This window comes from Dendrobates tinctorius, unplaced genomic scaffold (assembly GCF_039654945.1).
Source record: "Dendrobates tinctorius isolate UK_male_01 unplaced genomic scaffold, ASM3965494v1 ptg000040l, whole genome shotgun sequence".
Lineage (NCBI taxonomy): Eukaryota > Metazoa > Chordata > Amphibia > Anura > Dendrobatidae > Dendrobates > Dendrobates tinctorius.
In genome coordinates, this window is record NW_027361708.1 from 4,769,608 (window position 1) to 4,789,787 (window position 20,180).

Genomic DNA, 20,180 nt, shown 5'->3' on the forward strand with positions numbered 1-20,180 from the left:
CCAACCTTTGGCCCCAGCCAGAAGAGTGGGTAGGACTGTCCAAGGAGGGAGAAAAGCTGCTTTGTCAATTGGATAAACTAGGTGTGATTGAGTGCCTCTAGTGTCTTAAGATCTACTTACAATTGGAATTGCAGCACCGCAAGCAGACTGTAATCCACATGACATTAGATCCAGTGGCCGCTCAAGAGACCCATGAGGGAGGATTCATTTTGAGAGCAAAAAGACTTGTAAGTGGTTACAGAGAATGGTGTAGTATAAAGATGGGCACGAACACCAAACACGCACTTCACCGGGAAGTTTGTGTTAGAGTTTGGGTTCGGCCCTCCGAACATTGGGTGTTTGTCATGTTTTTCATGTGCATGACAGCGTGGCAAATACCGCTTTTGATAAGCAGTAAAATCTTCATCGCCTGTCAGACAGCCACGATTCCCATGCTGTCAAAAGACAGCTTGATCCCGCAGCTGTGATCAGAGGTACAGTATTAAGTTTACCTCTGGTCACTGGTGTCAGCTGATGAGACTACTGCTCCCATCAGCTGATGCCTGTTGCTGCTAATAACAGTGAGAGCAAGAGCCGCTGATGGGAGTATTCATCAGTTGACGCCAGCGTTGTAAATAAATAATTTTAAAAAAACTGTGCGGGTTCCCCTCTATTGTTGTTAACCAGCCAGGCAAAACTCACAGCTGGGGGTTGCAAGTCTCAGCTGTCAGCTTCAGCAAGGCTGGTTATCAAGAATAGAGGGGGATGCACGCTGCATTTTTAATTATTTAAATAAATAATTTAAAAAACAGCGTGGGGTCCCCCATTTTTTGACAACCAGCCAAGCTAAAGCAGACAGCTGGGGCTGGTATTCGCAGACTGGTAAGGTGCCATGGATATTGGACCTCCAGCCAAAAAATAGCTGCAAGCAACTGCCCAGAAAAGGTGCATCTATTAGATGCACCAATTCTGGTGCTTTGCCCGGCTCTTCCCACTTGCCCTGTAGCAGTAGCAAGTGGGATTTCATTTGTGGGGTTGATGTCACCTTTGTATTATCAGGTGACCTCAAGCCCACGGATTAGTAATGGAGAGGCGTATATAAGACACCCACCCATTAGTAATCCGATAAAAACACAGCCAGAATGAAGTCTTTTATTTGAAATAAAACAAAACACTTTTACGTTTTTATTTAAAAATAACAAACACAGTTATACTCACCTAACGCCTAATTCCAATGAATCCCTCGTGTCCTGTAATACAACAAAAATGAAAAACAACAATATCCCTCACCTATCCAATGTTCTGTCCCACGACATAATCCATGTCTGGAGGATAAACAGTTTTCAACCTGGACGGTGCCAAGATTCGACTGTCCAGGCTAAGAACCACTGGTGACTGAACTTCTGCGAGCGCAGCTTCAGTGACTAGCGGTGACATCATCGAGGTTACTGTCGGTCACTGAGGCTGCGTTCCCAGGAAAGGTCCTTAGATGCTGGTTACTTCTTAATGTAAAAATAATAGCTTGAAGCAGCCCCAAGGCACAAACATTGAATGGTCTGTTTCTGGAGGGTAACCAATTCTCCTGGTTCATTAGGCAATGAATTAATACTGAGGGGGTCGATTTTTGAGACAACAAAACAACGCTGACTGATACTAATCAATAGTGAGAATAAATTAAAGATATCTGTCAGATACCTTCATTACTAATGCTATAATACAGTGTTGCAAAAAGCAAAACTACTTTATTAAAAAACAAACAAAATTGCTAACATACACCATCCCCCTTTGATCATTTTGTTAACCAACTAGATCCCATCTTGGTCCACCATAGTCCACCAAATCCATGTATTCCAAACAGTGATAAGAAAAATGAAAAATTTCTGATATTTAGTTTCACACTCATCATCTTAATCTACACAGCGTTGTCCTACTTTTTGTTGTAGTCTTTAACCTTTCTTATTTCTACAGTAAATGAACAGTGAGCCTTAAAAATGATGTTAAATGGTGGGCCTTGTGTTTTCCAGTCCAACTCTGGCCTTAACATTCAACCCATCCTATCCATCCCTTCACTGTAGTACATGGGCAGCCCTGTGCAAGAACAATAAATGAGCCCTTTTCGGTCTAACAGCTCATAATAATGCACAATTCCACCTTTTTATAGGTTGTAGTGGCCCTCGTACCTCTTGGATCCCTTTGCAGCTGCACATGTTGCACCAATGATATGTCCGCCCCTGCATCCCTTCACAGTCACCTTTCAAACACTGTTGTCCATAGGCACCTGCTTACTATGCTTGTTACTCCAGCCTTCTAAGAAGTATGGGGAGAGCCATTGTATTGGTTTTCAGCATTTCCCTTTACAGAGACAAATCATACATGAAACATCAGAGATAAAACAAATTCTATTTTATTGTATAGCACAGATTTCCAACATGAATTAAAAAATCACATTTGCTTCCATAAGGTGTGTTAGTTATTATCTCCTAACACTAGCAGCATTTGTCTTCAGTTTAAGAACTATTATGTTACAGTCCAGCAGAAGCATTTTTGGAGCTATCACAATTTTTTGGCTACCATTTCCACAAGCAGTGATCATGCTTCTCATTGCTTTTGTAGAGATATTTGTTAATGGACCAAAAAAGTCTCCTAGCGTTTGATCCCTAAACTATAGCAAGGGCTAAACAGTTAATTTTTCAGGGTCCGACATACCCTGATCCATGAGCATGCAAATACAACACAATAAACCTTGTATTCCGCCACAGTAGGGCTGCCCTCATACACATGTGCCCATCATCGAGTGCTTTCTGCATCAGCAGAATCTACTAAGGAAAACAACTAATATGTGTGTCAAGTGTAAATTACCTAACGAGAGAATTCAAATTACAAAATATTGTATTCTTGATAAAACAAATAAGGTATGCTTCTAGGTGACGACTCACTAGTAGGGTCTTTGAACCCTGGCACCGGTCCTTCCATTTGTATTTGCAAATTAATCATTATAAGATTTTGCAAAACCGGTTACGTGATGTTCTGGGAGTCTCCAGCTGTCTCTTTTGACCTTGGAGCAAATGTTTATTAACAAACATTTGATAATGAAGTTTTAAAAACAGTTTCAGTGTTGTACCTCACAGTACGCATCTATGGAGCCTCACTTTACCACTGTAGATTTATGATGTTTTTTTCTATCGGCCTCCATACGACCCAGGCAGCAAAAAAGGGTTAATTTCCATCAGAATCCTTGTGAACTCTTTTAAGACCTATTTCATTTTTTTCACTTTTTTAACTTTATCTCACTTTTCTGCCCTTATAGCCCTATGTGACTTGTTTTTGCAGGGCGAGTTGTAGTTTTAAATGACGCAATTCCTTTTAGCGCGTAAGCTGGCAAAAAAATTGTAAAAAAAATTTCATGGGTGACATGGGGAAAAAAAGCAATTCAGACATAGTTTTTTCCATTGCACTTTAAAGGTGAATTGGCAAAATGATTCTCCAGGTCAGTAAGATAAAAACAATACTAAACTTCGCAGATTTCTTAAATTTTTAGTGGTTAAAATAAAAGGTTGAACTTTGTTAAAAAAAATTTGTCACAACTTACTGAAATCGGTAACTTATTGATTTTGCTGTTGGTGGAGCGGTATGCAGGCTTGTTTTTGTACTGATACCATTTTGGGATTTATGTAATATCTAGAACGGCAATGACCCTCAAATGGCAATTCTGGCATTCTATTTTTTTTATGTCCTGTGTTTAAATAATTTGAAATTTTTATAGATTGGGTTTTTACGAACACAACAATGATACCAAATATGTATTTTTTTGGGAGGGTTCTTATTCTTTTAATATTTTTATCAATTTTTTTTCCTCTATTTTTTGAAGCTGGGATCATTTTTCACTCATACTATATGCTACAGTATTATTATGATACTGATGTTTTCCTACGTAGCCACAGAAAGACTTAGGTGGCAGCCATGGGGGCCTTCAGCAGGCACCTACAAGAGCATCATGAGGGTCCTATTCTAGACAGTGTGTGAGCGCACTAGTGAGCAGAATATTTAAGTGCAATGTGAGTCATGTGAGTGATTTAAATGGGTAAACAGCTGTGACCTGAGGTATCTCCAGTCGCTGGTGTTAGCGGCATATGCTGGCTGTGAAACACTGCTGGCCTGACTCTGATCTGTATGAAGCAGGCTCACCTCTTGAGCCCGCTCTAATGATTCTACAGAGCGCAGATTGTTAAAGTGTTAAAGAATTATTCTCACCTAAAGCATTCAGAATATCTCTGATAGTATGCTACTGTATATACTGTATATAGCTGCTGATTATCCACCAGTCTTTAAAAAGTAATATCTAGTCTCCCCACCACTGTCTTCCATGGGCCGCTGTCACATTAGAGTGTCACTCAATGTCACACATAATGGCCATTGAAAAATAATTTTTAAAGTTAAGTATATTATAAGCATTATTATCACCTTATTTGTCGGAGATAAAGGGATTTTCTAATTCCTGCTAATGCTCTACAAAAATTAGGTTGGATTAACGTAAGACAGTTTAAAAGATGTCCTGGCGGCTCTCTTGATATGTCTGTTTTTTTAAATAATTAGATTTCTCGTAAAATATCAATCCTGGAAATTCTGAAGCATTTTTTTTATAATAGATAAAAATAATATTTTTATTTATATAGTGCCTGAATTTTCCGTAAAAATTAAAATTATAACTTTAAGTTGCGGTAATCCTCTGTTGTTCCTTTTTAAAAGAATAATGAATAAATTGACAACCAGGTGTTATGGATTTGAGGAGTGTCTCAACACACTGTCCAATCAATTCTAACATTATATGACAATGTAGGGGCATACTCCACTGACGAGGGGAATGGTAACAATCGGTTATGAATTTACTCTATTTCTAGGACAAATAACAGAGAAATAGCACAACACAGAGTTCAAAGAAATAATGGTCCAAATTATTAACTTATGGGAAGTCCAAGTATTTAATAAAATGAATATCGGGATAGTTTTAAAGATCTCTTTAAAGGGAATCTGTCAGTCAGATAAACCCTCCTAAGCTTTCTATATGGACACACAGGTTATAGGAAGATGAATAAAATGATACATTGATATTGGTAATCTGATGTTTTATTCCAGAGAAATACAGATTTTCCTTATATGTAAGTGAACTATTCACGGCTATGCGCCTGGAGACTGATCTGCATTAAAACCTGCCTCCATAGATTATTATAAATAAAAGGAGACATTACCATTGTGACATGTAATAGCCGCTCTCTGCTCTCCCCATCTCACTGCAGAGCTGTGTGTGACTTTAACTAACACATCTGCTAATTCTTCTCAGAGTTTCAGCAGACTGGGTTGCAACAATGCCACAATACAGCAGAGTTGTGAGAGCTACAGCAAATGTGTTTGTAAGGAGACAGTTCAGTTCTACTGTTCTGTGTTAGTTAGTTACTTCTCTCACAATAGGAAATATTTCTCTGGAATAAGACATCGTACCACAGATATCAAGGCATCATTTTATTCAGCTTCCTATGACCCACATGCCCATGTGTGAACTTATATTTACAGGTTAAGTGCTGGTAGACAATTTAGCGCTCTAGAATATCTAATATTAAAGGTTTTCCTTCCTAAGAAAAACCATGTTATAAAAAATGCAGTCAACATACAGAAATTGCAGTCATTGACCGACGAGACCATAAGATGCACCCCACATTTTGGGGAGGAAAATAGGAAAAAATGTTTTTAATAAAATAGTGGTGCGTCTTATAGTCCGGTTTTACTATAGCTTACCTCGGGAGCATAGGCGGTGGAGCAGGTGCCCAGAAAGCTGCTGCAGGAAGCCGGCGGCAGCACAAGGGGGTGTCCGGTGGTGCGACAGTCCCAGGGCTTTCACAAAGCTGTCGACATTGGAAAAATGGCCACCGGAGGCGACATATACACAGATTGAGATCTTTGCACAGAGATATCTGCACATGTGCCGCCTCCGGAGGACATTTTTCCAAAGTCCACAGCATTGAAAACCATGGAAGTGAGGGGGTTCCAGTGACATATTGTGGAAGCCAGGAGCTGGCCGCATCATCGCACAACCAAACATCCCCTTCTACAAGCCTGTGACTCACAGTATTGTACCACTCCTGCCTCCGCTGCCAGCTTGCTGAAGCAGCAACCTTGCCTCTTGTGACCCCTCTGCAGCACAGCCGTCCTACTCGGTAAGATACATTTGGATTATAAGCCTCTCCCCCAGTTTCCCATAAAATTTGGAGAAAAAGTGCATCTTATATTCCAAAAAATATGGTACTTTTTGTAACAATTTATAGGGAAAGAACTGATGTGTAAATGGATATAAAATACATTGAACCTGCACAGTTTCACAAAGGCCAAGTTAACAACACAGCCCATCACCACCCCAAAAGGACCACTCCAGGGTGTACAATATATTATTTAGTGGTCAGTGTGTTTTGCCATGTCCAGACCTGCTTTGGTCCTGTTTTGCATCATGTGACTGCAGCTCTCATTGGCTGGTTCACACAGCGAACAGCCATTGTCTTATAGACTAAGGGTCCCGTTACATTTAGCGATGCACCAGCGATCCCGACAACGATGCGACCTGGTCAGGATCGCTGGTGCATCGCTAAATGGTCGCTAGTGAGCTGCCAAACAGGCAGTCCTCACCAGCGATGCAGCAGCGATAAGTGATCCGTCGGGGGTCGCTCTTACCTGTCACACCGCAGCGATGATAACTTCCGCCTGCGTCCATGCATCGCTAGTCGGCGCCAGCGGGACGTCAACGAGGAAAAAATGGCCCAGGACTTTCGAGCGCGATCAGCGATATCCAGCGGGGGCCGGTCGCAGGTACGTGTCACACAAAGCAAGATCGCTAGGAATATCGCTGTTGCGTCACAAAATCGGTGACGCTTTCGTGATATCGCTAGCAATCTCGCTATGTGTAAAAGGCCCTTAACATTGACCTCTGGTTCATATAGAAGACATTGTGTGAGTCAGGTGGGCATAACTGTGGTCACATGATGCAGAAGAGCACTACAGCAGCGCTGGAAACGGCAAAAGACAACGATGTGTAAGTATTTTTAAGCACATGCTGTACACAAACTGCTAATACCTAAAGAATTGGGAAATAAAAAAAAACATTGGAATGGTCCTTTAAAAGTAGTTTCCTACAATATTAGATTGTATATGGACTAAGTTCGTTAATTCTATCTCTGTTATAGAAATATGAGGATGCCTTTTTATAAGCTTATAGATGGTAAAGGACCCATAAACTGTTCTTTTACAGGTGTCCATTGCTATCAGTGTCATCCTTTTTTTATGTACACCACTCTTCCTATAACAGCACTAAACGAGCAGTGCACCTGAGGATCCATCATGTTCATCCCATGAAACTACAGCATGAAGTATTGAATGAAAGCAAGCAAAGATCCTGAGAACCATAATGAATTAATACAGAATGTATATTAAATTTTTTGGATTTTTTTAAAAATTTTTTTGCAAACATTGGTTCATGTGGCCAAATTGAGAACGATATGTGTAAGCTGAAAAAAAGACTTTAAGATGGTGCAGTTAGTCTTACAAAAGTTATGAAAGCCTTATCATTGACATCAGAAATATTAATGTTAGGTTATGTAGTGGAGTTAATAAAAAGTTATCAATACCATGAGAACAATCTACAGATAGCAGGAAAGCTCGATATCCAACACAATACAGTATGAAGTAACATGTAGAATATCTGCTTGAGTTTGGATTAATTCTTTTTACTTCCGGAAGATCCATTCATTGCTATTGCTTCATATGATATTTTCTTCGATGTCATGATAAATGTTAATTAATAGTAAATTAGGAATTCCTGAAGGAGAATGTCCTATGTTGTTCTATTTTCTACTGAATATTGTCAGTACTTTTATTTTTCGTTAAAAGATCAACTCCTTTGGAACTTCCCAAGAAAATCCATCTCTACCAAAATGCCCATAGCATGCAGTGTTCTGGTATAAAGGCTTCTTCAAATCAAGGTCCCTGTAGAAAGACAAATAATCTACATTGTTAAATATACATATACTGTAGTATTTCATGTCATGTGTATATACATATCTTTGCCTGTGTGGAATAGATGGGTATTTATCGACTTCTGGTGAGAATTTAATGCCATCAGCACTTATAGAAGTACAGGTGCATCTCACAAAATTAGAATATCTTCAAAAAATTAATTTATCGCAGTTCTTCAATCCAAAAAGTGAAACTCATATGCAGTATTATATAGAGTCATTACAAACAGAGTGATGTATTTCAAGTGTTTATTTCTGTTAATGTTGATTATGGCTTACAGCCAATGAAAACCCAAAAGTCATTATCTCAGGAAATTAGAATACTTTATAACACCAGCTTGAAAAATTATTTTAAAATCAAAATGTTGGCCTACTGAAATGTATATTCAGTAAATGCACTCAATACTTGGTCGGGGCTCCTTTTGCATCAATTCCTGCATCAATGTGGCGTAGCATGGAGGCGATCAGCCTGTGGCACTGCTGAGGTGTTATGGAGGCTCAGGTTGCTTTGATAGCAGCCTTCAGCTTGTCTGCATTGTTGGGTCTGGTGTCTCTCATCTTCCTCTCTACATTACTCCGTAGATTCTCTATGGGGTTAAGGTCAGGTGAGTTTGCTGGCCAATCAAGCACAGTGATACTGTTGTTTTTAAACCAGGTATTGGTACTTTTGGCAGTGTAGACAGATGCAAAGTCCTGCTGGAGAATGATATTTCCATCTCCTGCACGTACCTGCCCTATTTTAACCTTGTCTACACCTTGGATGGAAAATAAAGGACTTTGGTTTTAAATAATCCAGTGAGTGCCGCATTCCTTATCTTCTTGGCTTCTATAACCTGAATCATTGATACATTAAAATATACTTGTTATCTGGCATTGTACTTTATATAATAATAATCTTTTTTGGGGATCATATATTTTTGTTATCTCCTTCTTTTTGTATCCTCATGCCACAGCTTCCTATCCCTGGTACATACAGTTGTGGCCAAAAGTATTCACCCCTGCAATTCTGTCAGATAATACTCAGTTTCTTCCTGAAAACGATTGCAAACACAAATTCTTTGGTATTATTATCTTCATTTAATTTGTCTTAAATGAAAAAGCACAAAAGAGAATGAAGCAAAAACCAAAACATTGATCATTTCACACAAAACTCCAAAAATGGGCCAGACAAAAGTATTGTCACCCTCAGCCTAATACTTGGTTGCACAACATTTAGCCAAAATAACTGCGACCAACCACTTCTGGTAACCATCAGTGAGTTTCTTACAATGCTCTGCTGGAATTTTAGACCATTCTTCTTTGGCAAACTGCTCCAGGTCCCTGATATTTGAAGGGTGCCTTCTCCAAACTGCCATTTTTAGATCTCTCAACAGGTGTTCTATGGTATTCAGGTCTGGACTCATTGCTGGCCACCTTAGAAGTCTCCAGTGCTTTCTCTCAAACCATTTTCTAGTGCTTTTTGAAGTGTGTTTTGGGTCATTGTCCTGCTGGAAGACCCATGACCTATGAGGGAGACCCAGCTTTCTCACACTGGGCCCTACATTATGCTGCAAAATTTGTTGGTAGTCTTCAGACTTCATAATGCCATGCACACGGTCAAGCAGTCCAGTGCCAGAGGCAGCAAAGCAACCCCAAAACATCAGGGAACCTCCGCCATGTTTGACTGTAGGGACTGTGTTCTTTTCTTTGAATGCCTCTTTTTTTCTCCTGTAAACTCTATGTTGATGCCTTTGCCCAAAAAGCTCTACTTTTGTCTCATCTGACCAGAGAACATTCTTCCAAAACGTTTTAGGCTTTTCAGGTAAGTTTTGGCAAACTCCAGCCTGGCTTTTTTATGTCTCGGGGTAAGAAGTGGGGTCTTCCTGGGTCTCCTACCATACAGTCCCTTTTAATTCAGATGCTGACGGATAGTACGGGTTGACACTGTTGTACCCTCGGACTGCAGGGCAGCTTGAACTTGTTTGGATGTTAGTTGAGGTTCTTTATCCAACATCCGCACAATCTTGCGTTGAAATCTCTTGTCAATTTTTCTTTTCCGTCCACATCTAGGGAGGTTAGCCACAGTGCTATGGGCTTTAAACTTCTTGATGACACTGCGCACAGTAGACACCGGAACATTCAAGTCTTTGGAGATGGACTTGTAGCCTTGAGATTGCTCATGCTTCCTCACAATTTGGTTTCTCAAGTCCTCAGACAGTTCTTTGGTCTTCCATCTTTTCTCCATGCTCAATGTGGTACACACAAGGACACAGGACAGAGGTTGAGCCAACTTTAATCCATGTCAACTGGCTGCAAGTGTGATTTAGTTATTTCCCACACCTGTTAGGTGCCACAGGTAAGTTACAGGTGCTGTTAATTACACAAATTAGAGAAGCATCACATGATTTTTCGAACAGTGCTAATACTTTTGTCCACCCTCTTTTTTATGTTTGGTGTGGAATTATATCCTATTTGGCTTTAGGACAATTCTTTTTGTGTTTTTTCATTTAAGACAAATTAAATGAAGATAATAATACCAAAGAATTTGTGTTTGCAATCATTTTCAGGAAGAAACTGAATATTATCTGACAGAATTGCAGGGGTGTCAATACTTTTGGCCACAACTGTATATGTGATACATGATTATTATCTGTGCGGTACCTGCTGATTCGCTCCCCTTGGTTTTTAATGTATCTTTTTCCCATTTATCATGCTTTGTAAAGTGTTTTAACTATTTTCTTTTGGTGTTCGTATCTAATAAAAATACTGTAAATATTTTGTGTGAAGTATTGGTATTTACCTTTACTTTTATATATTTTTTCAAGTAGTTTTTTCTTTAAAAGTATCAAGAACCAGTCCTAGGCAACAGTAATAAGAAACATTCATAATTAATTAGGTATGTTTCATTAATTTTACCTGACTATGACTCCAGGTCTCAGATCAAAGTTTTTATTGACAATGTCCAACAGCTCCTTTTCAGATTTTTCCGAGGTCCCATAAGTAAACAGTGAAATTGATAATGGCTGGGCCACACCGATGGCATATGCCACCTAGTAAATCCATATAAAAGATTAACTTTACATGTATTTCTTTAAGTAAACTGAGTCACACAAGAAAAAAAAAAAAGAAAATTAAACATACCTGAACCAAGACACGATGGCAGAGCTTAGCATGCACCAAAGATTTAGCAACCCATCGGGCAGCATAGGCAGCAGAACGATCTACTTTTGTGTAGTCTTTTCCTGAAAAAGCTCCGCCACCATGGGCACCCCATCCTCCATATGTATCTACAATAATCTTTCGGCCTGTGACGCCAGCATCACCCTGTAATATATCAAAAACCACTTTGTTATAAAAATTAATAAGATAACAAAATTTTGACCAAATAAAAAAATATATATAATAAGAATGATAAACAAATCTAAATATTTCATGCATATTCAGAAATTAGGTAATGAAGTCACCTGAGGACCACCAATAACAAAACGCCCACTTGGCTGTAAATGGTAAATAGTCTGGTCATCCAGATACTTTTCAGGAACGACAGCCTTTATAACTTTATTCTTTAAGGCTTCCTGCATGTCACTTAAGGAGATGGTCTCATCATGCTGCACTGATATTACAATAGTATGAACCCGGACAGGAATAACAGCACCATTCTGCTGAATATATTTCACTGTAACCTAAATTAGATAGGAAAAAAAATTAGTCTCACTCGGCATAAGCAGTAGTTAAACATAAAAAAATGACATTTATAAAAATTATGCAGTAGGAAAAAAAAAACATTATAAAATGTAGCTAATATTTCTTAATACACTTTTTCTAATAAAAAGTATAGTTATATTTTACTTGCAATATTTCTTTTGTATTTATAGGCACTCTTACATTTTGCTATAATTCTGACAGTCCTATGTAATAAACAGTACTTCTATTGCAGCTCGGTGCAGGGAGGGAGCCACGGGCGAGGCACTCATCTTCTCCTCTCATGTCCCAGCGAACTACATGAAAGAGTGTGTCCTGACTGGGTGTGTGAGTTGGTGCTGTTTGGGTCTTGCGCCCATGCAGGCCATCTGTAGCCAATAGTGTTGGCTGGCCAGGACCACCGATTCCACAGTTCAATAAAGGAGACTGTCGTTCAAACATAAAGTCTTTACTGACTGATATCTTGGAAAGGGATATATACAAGGGATAGCGGGTATAAAGTCTTTTGGATGTTTCTCTTTCTTTATGAAGCATCTTGTCACACAACATCCTTCCACGATAGGTTATTCCAAGGCTAGTTAGGCATACTGGTTTCTCCTTACTTCATCACCAACCAGCTTCAATTCTACAGTCCTGATCAGAAAGTCTCCTAGTTGCTCTGGGGTTCCGCATCCTGTTTCTCCACCCACCCACAAGTCTGTCATACTCAGTCTTGTTTAGGACCACTAACTTTTGCGTCACAAGTTCTTTGTTTCATAGTACGGCATCCTGCTCCTAGGACCCATCTCTGGGAGGCCACCATGTCTCTTCAGTAGAGTTGAGCGACTTTTGGTTTTTTAGGGTCGAGTTTCGTTTCGTGAAACCCGACTTTTCCAAAAGTCGGGTCGAGCAAGATCGTCCGATTATAGGGAAAAGTCGGGGTCGTCCCGAAACACGAAACCCAATGTAAGTCAATGGGGAATAAAAGTCGGCAGTGAGAGGAGGACAGGAAACACACCTACAGTGCCCATTTGAATGCCAAAAGCATCAATTCTTCTTACTTAAGCTTGTCAACCTTAATTAACTTCATAATACAAGTTACGCACTGAAAAATGGGGGTTATTTGGCTAAAGTTGTGGGGGGGAGGGCTGGCTGCAGGTTTTCATGTGCCCTGGGCGAAAGAGCGCCCCTTTAACACATACCACAACTCATCATGCTCCGATACGGCAGAGAAATAGCGGTATAGTACAATGAAAAATACTTCACTTTTTACATCTCATGACGAGGCCCATCTATTTCTCCATACAGAATCATTGGTCCCATATAATGTTTGAAACAGTATATGATGAGCTCCACATAATGCTACAGTATATGTTGGTCCCCATGGATGAAGCTCCACTGTCTTATGGGCACAAATAATGCTCCAAACATAATGGGCCCCATTTCTAATGCTCTAGTGTATAAAGGGCCCTGTAAATGCTGCTCCAGTGTCTGATGTCCACCTTTGGAATGTTCCAGTGTATGGTGGGCCCCATCTATCATTCTCCAGAGTATAGTGCTCCCCAAAAATTGCTGTCCCAACATTGAAAACAATCAAATAAGTCTCCTCGCTAGGGAATCCCTGTACTTGTCTGGACTCCTCGTCGTCCCCATCTTCCATCTCACTGCACAGTATTTCAACTTTGCAAGTGCTGTGATCCTGAGCAAGCAGGGGGGGCCCACTCGTTGGCGACGGCACTGGCACAGGGCCCCTGATAGTACGGTGGTGTGTCTGATGGCGGGTGGGCCGAACCTGCACTTTCATCTGCAGCTTCCTCTTTGTCACCGTGTAAGATGGAACTGTATATGGGAAGGGTAACCTGAGTTTCATCAGGGTCAGATTCAGGTCGTGTAGCGTGCGAGGGGAATGTAGTGGTCTGGGTCAATGTACCAGCAGATTCATCGAGCAGTGGCTGGGCATCAGTGCACTTGTGTCGCCCCCAGGAGTACGGTCGCCACAGTGGCATTACCTTCTTCCTAGGGAGTGTGATGTCATGCTTGGGAGCAACGAACGATCTCTCTAGCAGGTTAACTGATTGGGCGGCGTTATTCCCACGAGTCATGACCCTCCAAACAGCGTTCATGAAGGCAAAGTGTTTGTTTTACGTGGGCAGTATGGTTGCAAAGCTGAACCTTAAAGGAATGTCCAGAAGGGCACCACCAGGAGTGGAGCCTACGGTTAAATTCGACTCCACCTGGGAAACCTCAACCATGCCAGCTACAGAACAGATGCACACATTGCAAGCTTAATTCCGTTAACGAACGAGACTCCGTCATGCCCCGCGGTCCGAGTCCGGCTTACTAGAGGGACACGTGAGGCTCTGGCACATGAGATTGGCCAATAACTGGTGTGTCATGCCCTTACATGTCCGTGGCTGCATGTGCGCTACACTGAAAAGGCCAGCGTTTGTCGCTTACAGGTGCAGATAACCCACTGAACAACGTTAGTGATGGGGATCACTGATTACAATTATTACCCGCGAACAATGATTTCCCAGTAAGTGCAGGTCAACCGCAGTTCCGGAATTAGGCCTAACCGTCATTCCTGAAAAAATGAAAAACTTACGTGTGCAAACCACAGGTGCTGTAGCTTGCTTAACAGCTCGCCAGCCGTTGTCACGCCCAGTATGGATTACACGTGATTGCACAAAGGTGAGAAAGGGTACCGTATCCCCAGATAACATGTATGGATAGCGTACACATTCAAAATATATGTCTATACATCAGGAGGCAGGCTCAGACGGTGTTAGGCCCAGTATGGATTGCACGTGATTGCACAAAGGTTAGAAAGGGTACCGTATCCCCGGATAACATGTATGGATAGCGTACACATTCAAAATATATGTCTATACATCAGGAGGCAGGCTCAGACGGTGTTAGGCCCAGTATGGATTGCACGTGATTGCACAAAGGTTAGAAAGGGTACCGTTTCCCCGGATAACATGTATGGATAGCGTACACATTCAAAATATATGTCTATACATCAGGAGGCAGGCTCAGACGGTGTTAGGCCCAGTATGGATTGCACGTGATTGCACAAAGGTTAGAAAGGGTACCGTATCCCCGGATAACATGTATGGATAGCGTACACATTCAAAATATATGTCTATACATCAGGAGGCAGGCTCAGACGGTGTTAGGCCCAGTATGGATTGCACGTGATTGCACAAAGGTTAGAAAGGGTACCGTATCCCCGGATAACATGTATGGATAGTGTACACATTCAAAATATATGTCTATACATCAGGAGGCAGGCTCAGACGGTGTTAGGCCCAGTATGGATTGCACGTGATTGCACAAAGGTTAGAAAGGGTACCGTATCCCCGGATAACATGTATGGATAGCGTACACATTCAAAATATATGTCTATACATCAGGAGGCAGGCTCAGACGGTGTTAGGCCCAGTATGGATTGCACGTGATTGCACAAAGGTTAGAAAGGGTACCGTATCCCCAGATAACATGTATGGATAGCGTACACATTCAAAATATATGTCTATACATCAGGAGGCAGGCTCAGACGGTGTTAGGCCCAGAATGGATTGCACGTGATTGCACAAAGGTTAGAAAGGGTACCGTTTCCCCGGATAACATGTATGGATAGCGTACACATTCAAAATATATGTCTATACATCAGGAGGCAGGCTCAGACGGTGTTAGGCCCAGTATGGATTGCACGTGATTGCACAAAGGTTAGAAAGGGTACCGTATCCCCGGATAACATGTATGGATAGCGTACACATTCAAAATATATGTCTATACATCAGGAGGCAGGCTCAGACGGTGTTAGGCCCAGTATGGATTGCACGTGATTGCACAAAGGTTAGAAAGGGTACCGTATCCCCGGATAATATGTATGGATAGCGTACACATTCAAAATATATGTCTATACATCAGGAGGCAGGCTCAGACGGTGTTAGGCCCAGTATGGATTGCACGTGATTGCACAAAGGTTAGAAAGGGTACCGTATCCCCGGATAACATGTATGGATAGCGTACACATTCAAAATATATGTCTATACATCAGGAGGCAGGCTCAGACGGTGTCAGGCACAGTATGGATTTGACGGCCCAGACTACACAGCGGAGGAGCAGGGAGAGGTAAAGATTGCAAATGCTGGGGCCCTGCCCAAGCAAGGGGGGCCCACTCATGGGCGTCGGTACTGGCACTGGGCCCCTCATAGTACGGTGGTGTGTCTGACAGCGGGTGTGCACCACCACCGTCAGAGACACTTGATTGCACTATGAGGGACCCTGTGCCAGTGCCCGCGCCCAAGAGTCGGCCTACCCACCATGTCCAGGGCAACGGCACTCGCACGGTGTCGTGCGCTAGGTGGTGACCCCGGCCATGGGGGGGGAGGCAGCACAGTTAAGGAGTTTTAGAAAGTGGCATATGTTGATGTTGGACATTCAGCTGATGCAAAAGGTGAAATAGGTCAAGTCCCAGGAAGAGGTGGACCAAAGAAAACCATTTTTCTGTCACCCTATGTGTCATCAGGGGAAGGTGGGACAAAATCCTTGGAAACCCATGCGTGGTTCATTTTAATGAAGGTTAGATCATCCACATTTTGGGTTGACAGACGGGTCCTTTTTTCTGTCAGGATTGATCCAGCTGCACTGAAGACTCTTTCCGATAGCACACTTGCAGCTGGGCAAGCGAGCTCCTGTAAGGCATATTGTGCCAATTCAGGCCAGGTGTCCAGTTTAGCGGCCCAATAGTCAAAGGGGAATGACGTGTGTGGGAGAACATCGATATGGGAGGAAAAGTAGTTTGTAACCATAGTTGACAACTGCTGTCTCCTGTCACTTTCCATCGATGCAGTATTACCAGTTGTGTGAGCGGTACTTGAAAAATCAGTCCACAACATTGTCATGAAACCCCTGTCTCCAACGCCACTTCTGCTGTGTGCACCACGAACACCTCTGCCAAGCTGCCCCCGGCCCGTACGGCTCGTGTGAGAACCATCACCGCTGCTGTGTGCTGGGAATGCCTCAAGCAACCGATTTACCAGAGTTGCTTGTTTATTAGCCAATATTAGGTCAAGGTTCTCCTGTGGCATGATGTTTTGTAATTTGCCTTTATAGCGTGGATCCAGGATGCTGGCCAACCAGTAGTCGTCATCGTTCATCATTTTGGCAATGCGGGGGGTCCCTTTTTAGGATCTGCAAGGCATAATCTGACATGTGGGCCAATGTTCCCGGTGTCAATGATGCACTGCGAGAGCTGGTTGGAGGAGCACTTTCTGGCAAATCCACATCCCTCCAGTCACGCACAAACCCTGTACCAGACCTTGCCACGCCAACATTTTCACTTGCCCCACGAGATGCATCCTCCTCCCCTAAGTAATCATCCCCATCATCCTCCTCCTCCTCCTCTTCTTCCTCCACCTCATCCAGGAGAGGTCCCTGAGCAGACAATGGCTGAATGTCATCAAGGATTCCCTCCTCCTCTTCCTCCTCATCAACATTGGCTCCAGAAGCCTGCTCCTTAAGGTGCGTCAAAGTTTGCATGAGCAGACGCATAAGTGGGATGCTCATGCTTAGGATGGCGTCGTCTGCACTTAACAGCCGTGTGCATTCCTCAAAACACTGAAGGACTTTACAGAGGTCTTTCAGCTTCGACCACTGCACACCGGTCAACTCCATGTCTGCTCTCAAAGTGCCTGGCCGTGTATCCTCCCACACATGCATTATGGCCTGCCTCTGCTCGCACAGCCGCTCCACCATGTGCAGGGTGGAGTTCCACCTTGTTGCAATGTCGATAATGAGGCGGTGGTTGGGAAGGTGGAGCAATCGCTGCAGCTTCTGCATACGAACGGAGTGTACAGGCGACCGGCGGATGTGCGCGCACAGTCTTCGCACCTTCTGGAGCAGGGCTGTTAACTCCGGATAATTTTTGAGGAAGCACTGCACCACCAGGTCCAAGGTGTGAGCCAAGCAAGGTATGTGGCTGAGTTTTGAAAGGGCTATGGCTGCCACAAAATTACGCCCGTTATCACTAACTACCTTGCCTGCCTCAAGATGTACACTGCCCAGCCATGACTCAGTTTGTCGCTGAAAGTACTCGGCCAGCACCTCGGCGGTGTGTCTGTCGCCCAAACACATCATCTGCAACACTGCCTGCTGACGCTTTCCACTAGCTGCTCGATAGGGGGACACCTCGTGTGCAACAGTGGCAGCTGCAGATGGAGTGCTCGTACGACTGCGTTCTGTGGACGAGCTTTCGCTTCTGGAGGAGGAGGAGGAGGGTCGAACGCCTACAGCCAACTGTTTCCTATACCGTGGGCTAGGCAGCACTGTCCCACCACCGCTGTCCCCTGTGGACCCTGCATCCACCACATTAACCCAGTGCGCAGTGATGGACACGTAACGGCCCTGGCCATGCCGACTGGACCATGCATCAGTTGTGAGGTGCACCTTTCCGCTCACTGACTGCTTGAGTGCATGGACAATGCGGTCTTTCACATGATGGTGGAGGGCTGGGATGGCTTTGCGAGAGAAGAAGTGGCGACTGGGTAGGTCATAGCGTGGTACTGCATAGGCCATGAGTTCGCGGAAAGCTGCGCTTTCCACCAACCGAAAGGGCATCATCTCAAACGAGATTAGTTTGGCAATGTGGGCGTTCAAACCCAGTGTACGCGGATGAGAGACTGAGTACTTTCTTGACCTACTCATAGTGTCTGGGAGGGTGAGCTGGACTTGAGAGCTGCATATGGTGGAAGTAGCGGTGGACAGGGCGGACTGAGAGAGGGTTGATGATGGTGATGGAGTTGGTGTTCTTTCTGATGGCCTAGAATCAGTCTTTCGTTGATATAACAGTGGGATTCCCTGACTGCTGTGGCCTTGCAACGACACCTCAACATTTGCTGCTGTGCTAACCGGTGGGCTTACAGTGGGGGAAACAATGTAGCGTTGCTGACTACCTTCGTTGTGATCAGTTGCACATGAGGTTTGGTGTTGTGTCCACGCTTGCAAGTGCATGGTGGTTAAATGTCTAAGCATGCAACTGGTATTCAAATTTTTCAGATTTTTCCCTCGGCTAAAGGTCTTTGCGCCCTTCTTACAGATAACCTTGGCCTGATCATTAGGATTTTGTTCAAAAAAGTGCCACACTGCACTCTTTCTACTATGGAAGACATTTTGCGTCCTTGCACGCTGTGCTATTTTGACCATCTGGCCAAGCAGTCCAGCAACTTTTCGGCTTTTTGTAACCCGTTTTTGGACTGCTCCGTGCCTGCCAGATAACAGCTGTTGCGATGTCGATGCCTGCGGCGGATGCTCCTCCTCCTCTTCTGAGCTATTGGCAGCGGCACCCTCTTCCCCCAATGGATGCCAATCTGGGTCAACACCTGGGTCATCCATCACCTCCTCTTCAATGTCATGTGCACCTTCCTCTGTGTCACCGTGTATGGTGATATAGTGTGCGGGAAGGGGCACCTGAGTCTCATCAGGGTCAGAATCTGGCTCTGTACACTGCGAGGACAATGTAGTGCTCTGAGTGAATGTACCAGCAGAATCATCCATCAGCGGCTGTGCATCAGTGCACTCCATGTCAGATTCATCTTGGCCTGGGTAATTCACCATTTCACTTGATAATCCAGGCATGGTATGTGAAAACAGCTCCATGGAGTAATCAGTAGTATGGCCTGCGTCATCCTTCAATCTTGGTTGGGGTGAAGGACACAAGGAAAGGTGTGGTTCATGAACATGAGCCTCCAATGACGACTCAGTGCTTTTACTTTTTACAACTGAAGAAGAGGAGGCGATAGAGCTGGAGGCTGAGTCAGCAATGTAAGACAAAACTTTTTCCTGATGCTCTGGCTTTAAAAGCGGTTTGCCAACTCCTAGAAAACTAAGCCTTCGAAGCCTTATGGAGCCAGACGATGACGCAGGCTCAACACCTCCTGCATTCGGTCCTATTTTGCTCTTGCCACTACCATCAGATCCACCACCAACACCATCATTACCAGCTGCCAACCCCCGCCCAATTCCACGGCCTCTTCCACCAGCCTTCCTCATTTTTGGTAAAAATGTAGACAAAATCCAACAAACTATATAGTAATGTAAAACAAGGTACAAGGTGTCTATAGGACAGGGGAGATTTTGAATTTCTGCTCACACTAGTGGACACTGGACACTTTTGGATTGTGTGAGGCCCAATGAATATCTGAGCGCTATGTCACAGGCTCGATGGCACAGCTGTGACAAAAGTGACTAGAGGATAAGGGAGATTTTGAATTTCAGCAGACACTTGTGGACACTGGACACTTTTGGATTGTGTGAGGCCCAATGAATATCTGAGCGCTATGTGTCAGGCTCGATGGCACAGCTGTGACCAAAGTGACTAGAGGATAAGTGAGATTTTGAATTTCAGCAGACACTTGTGGACACTGGACACTTTTGGATTGTGTGAGGCCCAATGAATATCTGAGCGCTATGTGACAGGCT

General features: G+C 43.3%; 1 protein-coding gene across 1 annotated transcript in view; it reads right to left on the reverse strand.

Moving 5' to 3' along the window:
- Positions 1-2,367: 2,367 nt before the first annotated feature.
- The window catches only part of LOC141088654 (S-adenosylmethionine synthase), a 70,230-nt gene continuing 52,417 nt past the window's right edge, over positions 2,368-20,180 (reverse strand). Inside the window, exons 6-9 of the mRNA XM_073574800.1 lie at positions 11,477-11,695; positions 11,154-11,336; positions 10,929-11,062; positions 2,368-8,004 (exon numbers count right to left, since the gene is read on the reverse strand). Of these exons, the coding sequence (XP_073430901.1) occupies positions 7,902-8,004; positions 10,929-11,062; positions 11,154-11,336; positions 11,477-11,695 (639 nt within the window). The 3' untranslated portion in view covers positions 2,368-7,901. The remainder of the gene's footprint in view (positions 8,005-10,928; positions 11,063-11,153; positions 11,337-11,476; positions 11,696-20,180) is intronic.